Raw genomic sequence first — 13,207 nt, 5'->3', positions numbered from 1 at the left:
GAGCCTGGAGCGCCTGAGAGGGACCCCAGAAGAGGATCGGGGCTGATCTGTGCAATGAATTTGATTTAGAAAGATCTCTGGGTGCAGAGATCATTCCCCTTGGTCTGTGCTTTGGTGGCTTAGGAAGGCTACCTGACAATTGTCTACTCCAGGGATGTGGATGGCTGAAAGATCTGGAATGTGAGTCACTGCCTAGAAGAGTATCAGACTTGTTTCTTTTAGAGCAGGGATATGCAATTAGCGGACCTCCAGCTGTTGCAGAACTACAAGTCCCAAGAGGCATAGCAACACACTGACAGCCACAAGCATGACACCCAGAGGCATGATGGGACTTGGGGTTTTGCAACAGCTGGAGGTCCGCTAATTGCATATCCCTGTTTTAGAGCATCCAGACTTTTGGTGTCCTCCTGATGGTTTATGTATGTCACTGCTGTGACACTATCTGACTGCACCCTGACTGGGTGCCCTTGCAGAAGAAAGGTCCGGTGTTGTAGAAACAATATGAGGACTCTCAGTTCCAGCATGCTAATGGGCATTTTCAAATCTTGTAGGGACCAGGCTCCTAGACAATTTTGAATTGTAAACTGCACCCCTGCCTCTAAGACTGCCATTTGTTGTCACCATCTTCCAGAGCATGTGAAGGAAATACTTTGCAAATTCCAGGATTAGAGAGTGACCAAGTCAGGGGGAGCTTCTATGCCTGGCTGGACCGAAACATTGGGCAATTCAAAGACTGGTGTTTGCTTCGTGCTTCCACATCGTGAATATGTTGTATTCAAGAGGTCTGCAGTGAAACATGAAAAAGGGAAGTCAAAAACCCTTATGCCGAAGCAAACTGAGGAGTGTCATTTTGACCTGAGGGTCTTTATGTGGGATCTTAGACAAGCAATCTTCTCTTGGGGAAAAGAAAATGCTGGCGTGTCCAAGATTAGATCCAAGTACTCCAGACAGTGTGAGGGCTGGAGAAAAGACTTAAGATGATTATCAAGCCAAAGATCTAAGAAGGTTGTGGCTGAAGAAGGTTGTTGTCAAGGTAATCTATGCCATGTATGCCCTGGGGTCATAAAAGAGCCAGAAGTGAGGCAAGCACTTTTGTGAACATGAATAGTAGTGCCACAAATTGGTTAGTCCCCCACAGCAAAATGCAGAAGACATTGATGCGAGATCATATAGGATGTGTATATAGGCATCTTGTCTCTGCTGATGTCAGAAATTCCTCGGGTCTTAGAGAAGCAATGACAGTTCTCGTTAATTCCAACCAGAATTTCGGCACACACAGAAATCGGTTTAAAGATTTTATGGCCAGTATTGGCCAGCTGCCCCATTTGGTTTTTTGACCGAACAGATTTGAATAGAAACCTTGAAATCGTTCTTTGAAAGAAACAGATACAACCACTTCTTGTGCCTGGAGTCATTAAATCTGACTTCTTTTGGTATGAAGCTGGCAGATTGGATGGCAAAAAGCTAGGAAGCGGCCGAGATCGGCACACTATTTTGCACCTCCTTGAAATGGAAGATTTAACCCAGAGGTCCAGGATGTCTCGGATCCAGACTTGGCAAACGCCAACAAATGTGTCCCCATTCTTAAAAGTGAGGGCACCTTTTCATTCGTAAGGGGGCTTTTGGGCATAATTGGTGGAATTGGGTTCAGTGCCAGCGACAAAAGGGAGGTGCTAATCCATGGTTAGGAAGTAGATATGGTAGTAGCGATAGGAACTCTTTCGCTGAGAAATAGTATATGTAAACAGTAAATGGGAGACTTAGACGACTTCTTGTGGGGTAAAAGCATCTTACCCCCAGTGAATTTTTTTGATGAATGCATGAAGATCAAAAACCTTCTACCTTTACAACCCCTTTAAGATCCTGAAGGATTTTGGAAACATTTAGTAGTTGAATAAGTGATGAACAATACAATTTGTATCCAAAGAGAAGGCATTTTATGGTACACATCTCAAAAATGCACTGAAGATTTGGGCTCATAAGATTGGATATAGCCAACATTTCTATGGCCATGTAAAATAGGAGGGGTGACAAAGGACACCCCTATGAGACAGGGGTCTGTGCTAATGTAGCATTGTTTTTCAGTCATGGTCCTGCAGCATATGCGCAGTCAGATTTCATCTTATACAAATTCCGACCTGGGTAAAGATCCATTCACGGCCAAGCACTTTACTATAAACTAGTTTCATATATAAACACAAATGACCGGTGCACTTCCAAACTTAAAAGTTTGGAAGTGGCTTTAAATGGCACAGCTGCCCCCCCCCCCCCCCCCAGAGGCTTGGAATGCACTTGTGAGTATAATTACATGTGGCACACTGGAGCAATAACATGCTTTTGCTAAAATGACAACTTGCTTACTCTGTATTTTTAAACACACAAGGGGGGAGGGGCTGCACATACTATCTTGCCACTAAACTGTTTTTATGTGCAGCAAGCATGATAGAACGAATTATGCATTCAGCAAATGCAGAACCCAAAAAGAATGTGCAATTTTATTTCTCAAATTTTAGGTAGAAGATTAAGAATAAATATATTAGGGACATCTTGGAGCAAGGGACCACTCTGTGCAATATTGTTGCAGAGAGCAGATAGGTACATCTTTTATTTAAAAGACAAAAAAAGTTAGCTTTAACATTCAGTTGAAACAATGGAAATAGATAAACAAAGGACAGTAAATATCGCTTTATGGTCGATTCAGGCTATCCTGACTGTTTCTCAAGCAAATCTGCAATCCACTAGCAGGAACTGAAACAAAAATTACATAATAGTCCAAGGAGCAGCAATTAATCATTGGTGCACAAACACCTACCAGTGTCAGATCAAGACAAGGCATCCATATAAAACCTTACCTAAAAGGTTAGCAGTTGCACCTCCACCATCCATCTCACCAAAAGGGGGAAGGAAAAACTCTACTGTCATCACAAGTAGTACAGGATCAAAAGGGCACCTAAATGCAATATATATATATATCTCTATCTATCTCTATAGATATATATATATATAGATATATATATCTATATATATATATAGATATATATATATAGATATATATATATATATCTATATATATATATATATATATAGATATATATAGATATATCTATATATATCTATATATATATATCTCTCGATATGAATAAAAAAAAAACTGGGGGTTTGGGACGGGTGGATGTGCACCTGCACTTCAGGGTTTTTTGCTTGTTAAAGTGATTGTAAAGTCTTGTTTAAAAAAATAAATAAAACTTCGCTGCACCTGGCCCCTCCCTCCTGTCAAGTACCCCCACAGCAAGCAGCTTGGTATGGGGGGCACCCAAGCCGAGCTGCAGCTCCATGTGTCCAATCAGACACAGAGCTGCCGTTAGGGCATGGTCCCCTCTGTGATTGGCTAACTGACTTTGATTGACAGCTGCAGGAGCCAATAGTCCTGCTGCTGTGTCTCAGCCAATCAGGAGGGAGAGTCCGGGATGGCTAAGGGACTCGTGGACATCGCTTGCCAGAGATGGGGCCCCGGTAAGTATTAGGGGGGTGCTGGGGAAGCTGCTACACACAGAAGGCTTTTTATCTTAAAGTGGATGTAAACCCAAACATTTTTTTTTTTTTTTTATGTCATAATGTAGAGTATAAGATTTCCCATCATTTGAGCCCAGTCTTGCCACAAAGAGTTAATCCAGCTCTGAGCAATCCTCTTTTATTGTTCAATGAGATAAATCTTGACAAACAGAGAAAAACTTTGTCAAATCCTCCCCCTTGCTGTGAGTGACTGGTGATTTACATATCTCGTGCACTAGCCTAAGACATGCATTATTTTTTAATTCCCACCCCCAGCAGCTCTGCAAGGATTGGCTGTTCCACACCTCAGCATGATTTGGCATGCTGAAGTCATGTGGTTACTTTCCTGTCTTTTCACTGGATGTTAGAGATCATAGCAGAAGTTCAGTGTAAGAAATAAACAGGAGAACATGCATATTGACAAGGGGAGTGTAGAGGTGGGCGGGGAGTCTGACATCACGACTCCACCCACCGAGCTCCAGACAACAGACCCACCCACAGAATATGCCGTTTTTCGGGTCTCATAACAGACAGAGGGGAGACATTTGACAGGTAAAGATACATGCAGGAGGCATGTATATCCTTATAGATAACCCCTATGGCAGGAGTTTAGAAAGGATGACATTGAGTTTACATCCACTTTAATGCATAGAATGCATTAGGATAAAAAACCTTCTGACTTTAAAACCCTGTTAAATCTGGTGAGGAGAGGAGCAAGCCGACTTACTTTATTCCTCACTCCTTAAGCCACTGACGTTCTTCTCTCCGGCGCTCTGGGCTGCAGGCCCTCACCTTCCTGCATTGAACATGATGACTTTAGAGTTTGTCTGACAGCCAGAGGACCACAGAGAAGAGGCTTTTGGATAGAGGCGCACCAAAATAAAATTCTGGATGCACTTGGCCGAAAACAGAAATTGATGTTTTTTAAAGAAGGAAGCTCGGAGAATAAAAAAAAAAAATCTAAAAAAAACTGCAAGAGCATGCACAATCTATTTTAGCAGTACATTTAGCAAAAAAAAAAATATATATATATCACGTTAAGAAAAGGCAGGAGTTAAATTTTGGATATGGTTTCTAAGGAAATTTTGAAAAATCTATGGGTGAAATATCCTATTACCCCAGTATTCTACAAAGTGCCTAAAGTGCACAAGCATCCAACCCATCCATCAGACAGGCCAATAGTGACAATGTTAGATCACCGTTTGGTCCAGCGGCTACATTTCTTGGTAGAGTTGTCTCTCCCTGGTACAAAAACTAAAAACGTACATCAGACATACAGCAGATTTTCTTTCCAAAATTAGACCAATGGCTCTCTTCATTCAGAGATTTAGCACGTTTGAATACATCTATTACCCATGCAGATGGACTACTTGCATGTAAAATTACTATTACAAGGTTGTGGCATTTATACTAAAACCAGAAATAGATTTTCTTATAAAACTTTTGAAATTTTGATGCGTTCCTATGGACTTACTGGAGGGTACCTTTTTTTTGTGCGCTTTTGAAAAATTGCACCAAAGATGCTGCAGGACTTTTCAAACCGCAGTGTTTACATAGGATTTAATGGGGAATAGTTTTCATGCTTTTTTTATTGTCCTGAAAAGGCAAAGCAAAGGCGCACCAGCGTGAAAGGCGCCATAGTCTGAGGCTGGCCATACATGGTACGAATTTCTTTCCTGCAACCACGGGTTGCAGGAAAGAAATTTACAAGGATTTCCCCATCAACACAGGGAGTGCTGAAAGGGGAATCAGCCATTGTCTTCTCTCAACAGGGGGAGGGGTGGGGGAATCTGCCCCCACCGGGAGAAGACAGTGATTACCTCTAGCGGATATAGTAGTGAATGCGGCAGGCTGGTTTACCAAAGTTGATCGATCAACTTGGTACATTCAGCCTGCCCATTAACTGTTAAAATCTCGTCCAGTTCCTGCTGAACCAGCCGAGCTTCGAATATTGTATAGCTGGCCTTAATGTGAGAAGAAAAGATGTGGAAAATAAATGTTTAACTAGATCTTTTGACGGAAGTTCAGTTTAAACTTGAAACAGTAAATAATTGTTAAACATTGTTACAGTACCAATAATGTTTGTGCACAGCCTTATATGTTCATGACTAAGTGCCTAAGGGTCCTTTCACACTGGGGTGGGGGCGTTGGCAGTAAAGCGCCGCTATTGTAAGCGGCGCTTTACCGTCGGTATGCGGCCGCTAGCGGGGGTGGTCTTACCCCCCTGCTAGCAGCCGAGAAAGGGTTAAAACCACCGCAAAGCTGCAGAGGCGCTTTGCCGGCGGTATAGCCGCGCCGTCCCATTGATTTCAATGGGCAGGAGCGGTGAAGGAGCGGTTATACACTCCGCTCCTTCACCGCTCCGAAGATGCTGCTGGCAGGACTTTTTTTCCCGTCCTGCCAGCGCATCGCTCCAGTGTGAAAGCCCTCGGGGCTTTCACACTGGAATTAAAGCAGCGGTACTTTCGGGTCGGTTTGCAGGCGCTATTATTAGCGCAATAGTGCCTGCAAACCGCCCCAGTGTGAAAGGACCCTTAGATAAACCTGGGAGTGACGATTGTGGGGGAAACTTGCTAATGTGGGGATCAGGGCTATATGCCCTTCGCCTCACTTTCATTGCATAAAGTCAACTTTTTCCTCTTCTCAGTATATGAGCACTTCGGATTGTGAAAATTATACAATACTCAAATATCTGTATTGTTATTTTTCTATCCTTCTTGAAAATAAAAACAATGAACCAAACTCTAAATAATACATGCAAAATTGCAAAGGAAAGTACACGTATTTGCTAGTATCAAATGCCTTTACATATTCTTCATATGGCATATCCTAACATGTAATCCCACAGTTATAGATAGAATCATAAGAGCTGATCAACTTCTATGTAAAATACCCCACACTTTTCTTAGGGCTGCGAAAACCCGTACAACATTGTTAACATTCTCTGAATGTACCAACATTATTAAAAGGCAATATTTTTACCAATTTGGTTTCTCAGCCAAAATATAAATAAAAAAATCATTATCCATTTGGATGGGTTAGAAGAGATATACCATTAAACTGCTGTGTCAGATAACATACAATTAAGTGAAGTATCCCTGCAACCTTTCTTACATTGGTTAAACTACTCAAAAAATTAGGGACAGAGTTTGAAAGCACAGGTACCCCCATCAGGTCCAAACAGACCGGGCTTCCTGTTCTCAAACATTGTATTTAGAAGGTCACACATGGATCTGAAACTTACACTTGAGCAGGTCACCAAGTCTAGGAGGGGCAGTGGTAGCATGAGCACTCTAGAACATAGGGAGGTTCACTGGATGGTTGAATACCTTGTCATTGAAGGGGTTAAGTCATGACTTTAAACCCCACTTGTTCCTTTAGTAATATTTTAATACACATGTATATACATTAGGCATCTCAAATGTGTATATGTATCATATTTCAGACTCCCCTTGGAGCAGGAATCATTTGGCTGTATTCTGATTAGGGATCCCTGCATACACCTCTCTGCTTTTGACTTTAGTTGTAGGACTCTATAACCAGTGATTACTTTGTAACTTATTAACCACCTCAATACAGGGCACTTACACCCCCTTCCTGCCCAGACCAATTTTCAGCTTTCAGAGCTGTCACACTTTGAATGACAATTGCGCGGTCATGCTACACTGTAACCATGTGAAATTTTTAAAATTTTCTTCACACAAATAGAGCTTTCTGTTGGTGGCATTTAATCACTCCTTGGTTTTTTATTCTTTCCTAAAAAAATAAATAAAAATAAAGTTTGAAAAAACAAAAAAAAACACCAAAGTTTCTTAGTTTGTCAGTAAATTTTGTAAAGAAGTCATTTTTCTCCTTCACTGATGGGCACTGATGGCTGGCACTTGTGTGCACTGATAGGTGGCACTTGTGTGCACTGATATGTGAGCACTTAATTGTAATCAGGGCACTGATTATCAGTGCCCTGATTACATCCCTAGCTGTCCCCTGTGAGGAGATGTCGCTGATCGGCTCTCCTCTCCTCACACTCTGTCAGTGTGAGACGAGGCGCGCCGATTACCGGAACCTCCGTGTTTACACGTGATCGGCTGTGATTGGAAACAGCCGATCACATGGTTAAAGAGATCAGGGTCGCGATTGCCGCGCTACGCGCCCCCGGAGTGAAAAGAAAATCCCAAATTTGGGTTGTCCCCAGAGATGCAATAGTGGGGAAATCTTGCAATGGGGACACTAGTTTGAGTGATCTGGGGGGTCCCCAAGGGATTACCTTCATTTGCAGGGACTTCCTCTCACTTCCTGTTTGGCTATGGGACAGGAAATTAAGGGAAATCTAAGCAATGGGGTTATAGCCCTCACTTACTCTATCCAAAAAAATAAATAAATAAAATTGCCTATAGTTCTACTTTAACCTCTTCAGCCTCTGAAGATTTTACCCCCTTCTTGACCAGGGCACTTTTTACAATTCTTTTTTGCGTCACTTTAACTGACAATTGTGCAGTCGTACGACGCTGTACCCAAACTATTTCTGTCCTTTTTTCCCCACAAATAGAGCTTTCTTTTGGTAGTATTTGATCACCTCTGCGGCTATAAAACTAAAAAAAAGGAGCAACAATTTTGGAAAAAAAAAAACACAACGTTATTTTTTACTTTTTGCTATAATAAATATCCCCAAATAAAAAAAAGAAAAAAAAATATATCGCAATAAGCGTACATTGATTGGTTTGCACAAAAGTTAAAGTGTCTGCAAACTATGGGAAAGACTTATTGCATTAATTTTTTTTCACTAGTAATGGCGGTGATCTGAGATTTTTAGCGGTATTGCGACAGACAGATCGGACACTTGACACATTTCTGGGACCATTGGCATAAAAAATGCACTGATTACTGTGTAAATGTCACAGGCAGAGAAGGGCTAGGGGGCGATCAAGGGGTTGAATGTGTGTTCCCTCAGTGTGCTTTAAATGTATGGGGATGTGACTTACTAGGTGGAGACATTTCGCAGTTCCTATTTAGTAGGAACAAACGACATGTCTCCTCTGCCCTGGCAGCACAGGGATTTGTGTGTTTACACACAAACCCCCGTGCTGGCGCTCGTGCATGCGATCGCATGGGGCCGGCGGCGATTGTGCCCGCTGGCCACGCACATCGGTTCCCCCGCCGTGCACCCTCTGGCGGCCACTAAGGGGAAGGACGTACCCATACAGAATTTAACCCAGGAAAGCCATTGTGCCGCAGAATATCTGCGTGACCCGGACAGGAACGGGTTTTAATGTAATTTACAGTCTTACAAGTGCATTGTTAATTAGCATACAGAAAAATGTCATCAAGTTGACTGTAACAGTTATCTTTTCCATGAGCAATTAGGCTCTTGGTGCTGTAACCCCATCTATGGATTATCTCTGGTGGTTTGTTTAGAACTCACCAGGTTGCAAGCATAGATTTTTGAAACGCAACCCTATTGGTGCGGTCTATCTTAAACTTCAAATAGTTTTTTTTTTTAAGTAAATACATAACTGCATTAATGAATGTTTTTATCTATTTGGACTCCAGCAGCATGCACATACACTATATTACCAAAAGTATTGTGATGCCTGCCTTTACACACAAAAACTTTAAAGGCATCCCACATTGTTCAATATGGAGTTGGCCCACCCTTTGCAGCTATAACAGCTTCAACTCTTCTGGGAAAGGCTGTCCACAAGGTTTAGGAGTGTGTCTATGGGAATGTTTGATCATTCTTCCATAAGTGCATTTGTGAGGTCAGGCACTGATGTGGACAAGGCGGCCTAGCTCCCAGTCTCAGCTCTAATTCATCCCAAAGGTCTTCTATCGGGTTGAGGTCAGGACTCTGTGCAGGCAAGTCAAGTTCACCCATCCCAAACTTGCTCATCCACGTCTTGTTGGACTTTGCTTGAGTCCTGACCTCAACCCAATAGAACGTCTTTGGGATTAGAGAGGAGACTGCGAGCCAGGTCTTCTCATCCAATATCAGTGCCTGACCTCACAAATGAGCTTCTGGAAGAATGATCAAACATTCCCATAGACACACTCCTAAACCTTGTGGACAGCCTTCCCAGAAGAGATGAAGCTGTTCTAGCTGCAAAGGGTGGACCCAACGGACTAAGACTGAAATGCCAATAAAGTTAATGTGCGTATAAACGCAGGTGTCCCAGTACTTTTGGTAAAATAGTGTTTGTTGACAGAAGAAGAGGGATGAGCTCACCATGCTGCTGCTCTTTTGCTGTCCAGCAATATACTGGGAGGTAGAGATAACTGCACTGTAACAGCAGAAAAGAAGAGAGCTCACCAACCTGGCCCCGTCTGTCAAAGGTCTGAAAACTGGATTGATGGAAATATAAAACATTTTGTGAGTAAAAGAGCTCCATATGTGTAATCTTGGTGTAATTCAATGACTGCCTGGAGTTCAGTTTGGAGTGGAAATAATGTTGAATTCTGGAGCCACCGAGTCCAGTCAAGAAGCCATCTGGCATTTGAAGTAGCCAGGAAAACCTACTTACATTGCCAACAGAAAAAAGGCACCTGCTGCTGTAGATATCACTAGCAAATAAAAATCTAACTTACCTCTGCAGACTTAATACAGGGTCCATTTGAAAGGAATCGCGCTATCAAGAAGTACAGCTCTAGGGGAGGAAAAAAAAAAAAAAAAGTTATGCAAAACAAGGAAAGTGTCCACACGGTTTATACTTGAGATGTTACCTAACCCAGGAGCCTACATTCACTATATCTGGTCTTCCACTACACAGAACATGGAAATGCAATTTTAGTAAATATAAACTGCTAAATACCTTTTCTCATCGGCAGTCATGTGACTTCTATCAGTGTCTGGTTAAACCTTGTAGGAGTATACATTCTCCTCTGACTGTCCTATGAGGCTGCAGTAGCCCTGACCTTCTGTCTAGACAGTGCTGATTGGCCCTGTGCTAAACACATACACCCTCCCAAGAAAAAGAAAAAAACTCTAGAAATACACACCAAACTGAGCATGTGCAGAGTGACTCCAAAGGCTCTTTCTTATCAGGAAATGACTTGAGGGACAGAGGAAGAATGGTGGGAGGATCAGAGAAGACAGGAGCAAACAGCTTTTTTACACAATGCGGAGGATTAGCCCCTTAGGTTCCACAATAAGTATAACAAGCATGCTTTACTGCTTATACAGGCTGATTTTACTGTTATGGGTTTAGTAACACTTTAAAAAGGTACAAACACTTTTCTTCACAGATCTCCAGATGTTACCTATTAAAACATTGTCTCAGATTTTCTCAGCCTAGTGAGTAGATTGTTCTATGTAAAATACTGGATGACTTAAGTTATGTGCCAGTGTCTGTACTGACATCTTTCACATGCCTGGGGGTACAAGTGGCTACACACAACCTCTGGTTCCTCAACATTTTCCAACATCTATATGGCCGTTAGAAGCATGGGGACATATTTATCAAGATTATTTCCAATAATGTCCTATACATGAGCTTTTCACAGAAAGTAGTTTTCTTTTTTACAGAAAGTTACAATAAAATCATTGATGTGAATAAAGCTTACCGTATATACTCGAGTATAAGTCGGAGTTTTTCAGCACATTTTTTTGTGCTGAAAGTGCCCCCCTCGACTTATACTCGAGTCAAGCACTTTTCTGCAGCAAAAAATTTCATTTTCCAAACCAACTTTGGGGCCCCGTATCTCAGGGCCACTTGGCGCTAGGAACCCCAAATTTGGTGTGCAAACCCAGTGGAACTGGTACCACAACATAACAAAGCTGGAGTTCCTAGCACCAAGTGGCCCCGAAATACGGGGCCCCAAAATTGGTTCAGAAAATGTCATTCTCTGCTGCAGAAAAGTGCTTGACATTTACTGAACCGACTTTGGGGCTCCGTATCTTAGGGCCACTTGGTGCTAGGAACCCCAGCTTTGGATATGTTGTGGTACCAGTTCCACTGGGTTTGCACTAAGTGGCCCCGAGATACAGGGCCCCAAATTCGGTTAACTGTGTCCATCTGCAGCAATGTCATTTCAGGACCCTTTGGGTTCAGAGACCCCAAATTTTGGCTGCAGCTAGGGGGCATCTAGGAAACCTTAAACTACCGAGTTTGAAGTTCGGGGGACCTATGGCTGCAAATGGGCACAGTGAGGAATGCAAATGGGCATTGTTGACCCTCTTTTCCACTTACAGTAGCTGCGCATTTCTCACCCTCGTCTTATACTCGGGTCAATAAGTTTTTCCCAATTTTTGTGGTAAATTAGGGCTTCGACTTATACTCGGATCGACTTATACTCGAGTATATACAGTATTTGATGTTGTAAAGCCTAAGTGCAGGGAAAAAAAAAAGTGTTCTCAATCCTGCACTCCTATTGCAGCTGGACCGGTCCCCACACCCTCTTCTCCCCCATGCTCCAGTTGTCTAGGGTCCTGACATCAAGACCAGGGGCTGCAAAGGGCCAGTTTACTGTCCTACAGACTATAGGAGGGCCGGATGTTGGCATAAGTGGGAGGAACAGCGCCCCATCGCTGGTGTCAGTGGGAGGAACAGTGTCTTGTCTCAGTGAGTGGAACAGTTTTCCAAGGACCGGAAAAAGGCAAGCAAAGGGCCACATCTAGCCCCCCCGGCCACAGTTTGGAGAATGCTGATTAAAATCAAAGCAGGGTCCATAGCCCTGCATTGGACATGATGACACTGAGGGACAGTTGATAGCCTGAGCGCAGGGGAACACAATCTGCTGGCAGATTGGAGGATCAGGAAGTAAAAGTGTTTTTTTCCATTCCCCTAGACATAATGAGCAATAAAGGGGCTGCAAAGTCCCAAGGTTTTTCACCTTATTGCATTCTAGGCATTAAAGTGAAAAACCTGTGCTGCAGCCCCCCAAAGCTCCCCCTCTTTTGTTATTATCCAAACTCGATCGTTCCAGCAGCTCCAGCCACTGTCTCTGTCCTCATTGGATAGATAGCAGCAGGAGCCACTGGCTCCCGCCATAGCTGGGCGATTTTCTCAAAAAAAAAAAAAAAAAAAATCTGCGATTCACATTGAGTTTTTTTTTCTTTTTTTTTTTTATGGACACCGCGCCGGTCCTGAGGAGCTGCGGGCAGGAGTTTTTAGGCGAGGCTGCGGCTTCGGCATAGTCCACGGCGTCCAGCCTCGTGGACTAGGCCGAAACCGTGGCCTAGCCTAAAAACTCCTGCCCGCAGCTCCTCAGGACCGGAGCAGTGTCAGCGCCGGTCCTGGTGGGAAAGGAAAAAAAAAAATCGATTTGCTGAAAATTTGAATTGATTTGACCTCTCAACCCGATTCAAGATTCAAAACGTTTTTTTTTTTTTTCCCCCAGCCCTAGCTCTCGCTGCGGTCAATCAAATCCAGTGACCCAAGAGAGGGGTGGGGCGGAGTCCTGCTGTCTGTGTCAATGGACGCAAGGGTGCCCCCATGGAAAGCAGCTCTCCGTGGGGGCACCCAATGAAAAGCAGGGGGCAGGAGCACCGCCGGGGCACCCCAGAAGAGGAGGATTAGGGATGCCATTTAAAACCCTCACACAGAGCAGGCAAGTATAAAAATTATTTTTTGAAACAATGAACCTGTAAAATCACTAACTCTTGCGGTGCAGCCCCACTGCAAGGAATCATTTACACTTTGCCAGAGCTGGGCTTTAATCCCTG

General features: G+C 43.2%; 1 protein-coding gene across 1 annotated transcript in view; it reads right to left on the bottom strand.

Moving 5' to 3' along the window:
* The window catches only part of LOC141129299 (bromodomain and WD repeat-containing protein 1-like), a 189,139-nt gene that overhangs the window by 139,875 nt on the left and 36,057 nt on the right, over positions 1–13,207 (bottom strand). Inside the window, exon 2 of the mRNA XM_073617246.1 lies at positions 10,132–10,190. Within this exon, the coding sequence (XP_073473347.1) occupies positions 10,132–10,190 (59 nt within the window). The remainder of the gene's footprint in view (positions 1–10,131; positions 10,191–13,207) is intronic.

Source organism: Aquarana catesbeiana, linkage group LG02, assembly GCF_042186555.1.
Source record: "Aquarana catesbeiana isolate 2022-GZ linkage group LG02, ASM4218655v1, whole genome shotgun sequence".
In the NCBI taxonomy this organism is placed as follows: Eukaryota; Metazoa; Chordata; class Amphibia; order Anura; family Ranidae; genus Aquarana; species Aquarana catesbeiana.
The sequence above is the reverse complement of the archived record's forward strand: the minus strand, read 5'-3'. Positions and strand labels throughout refer to the sequence as shown.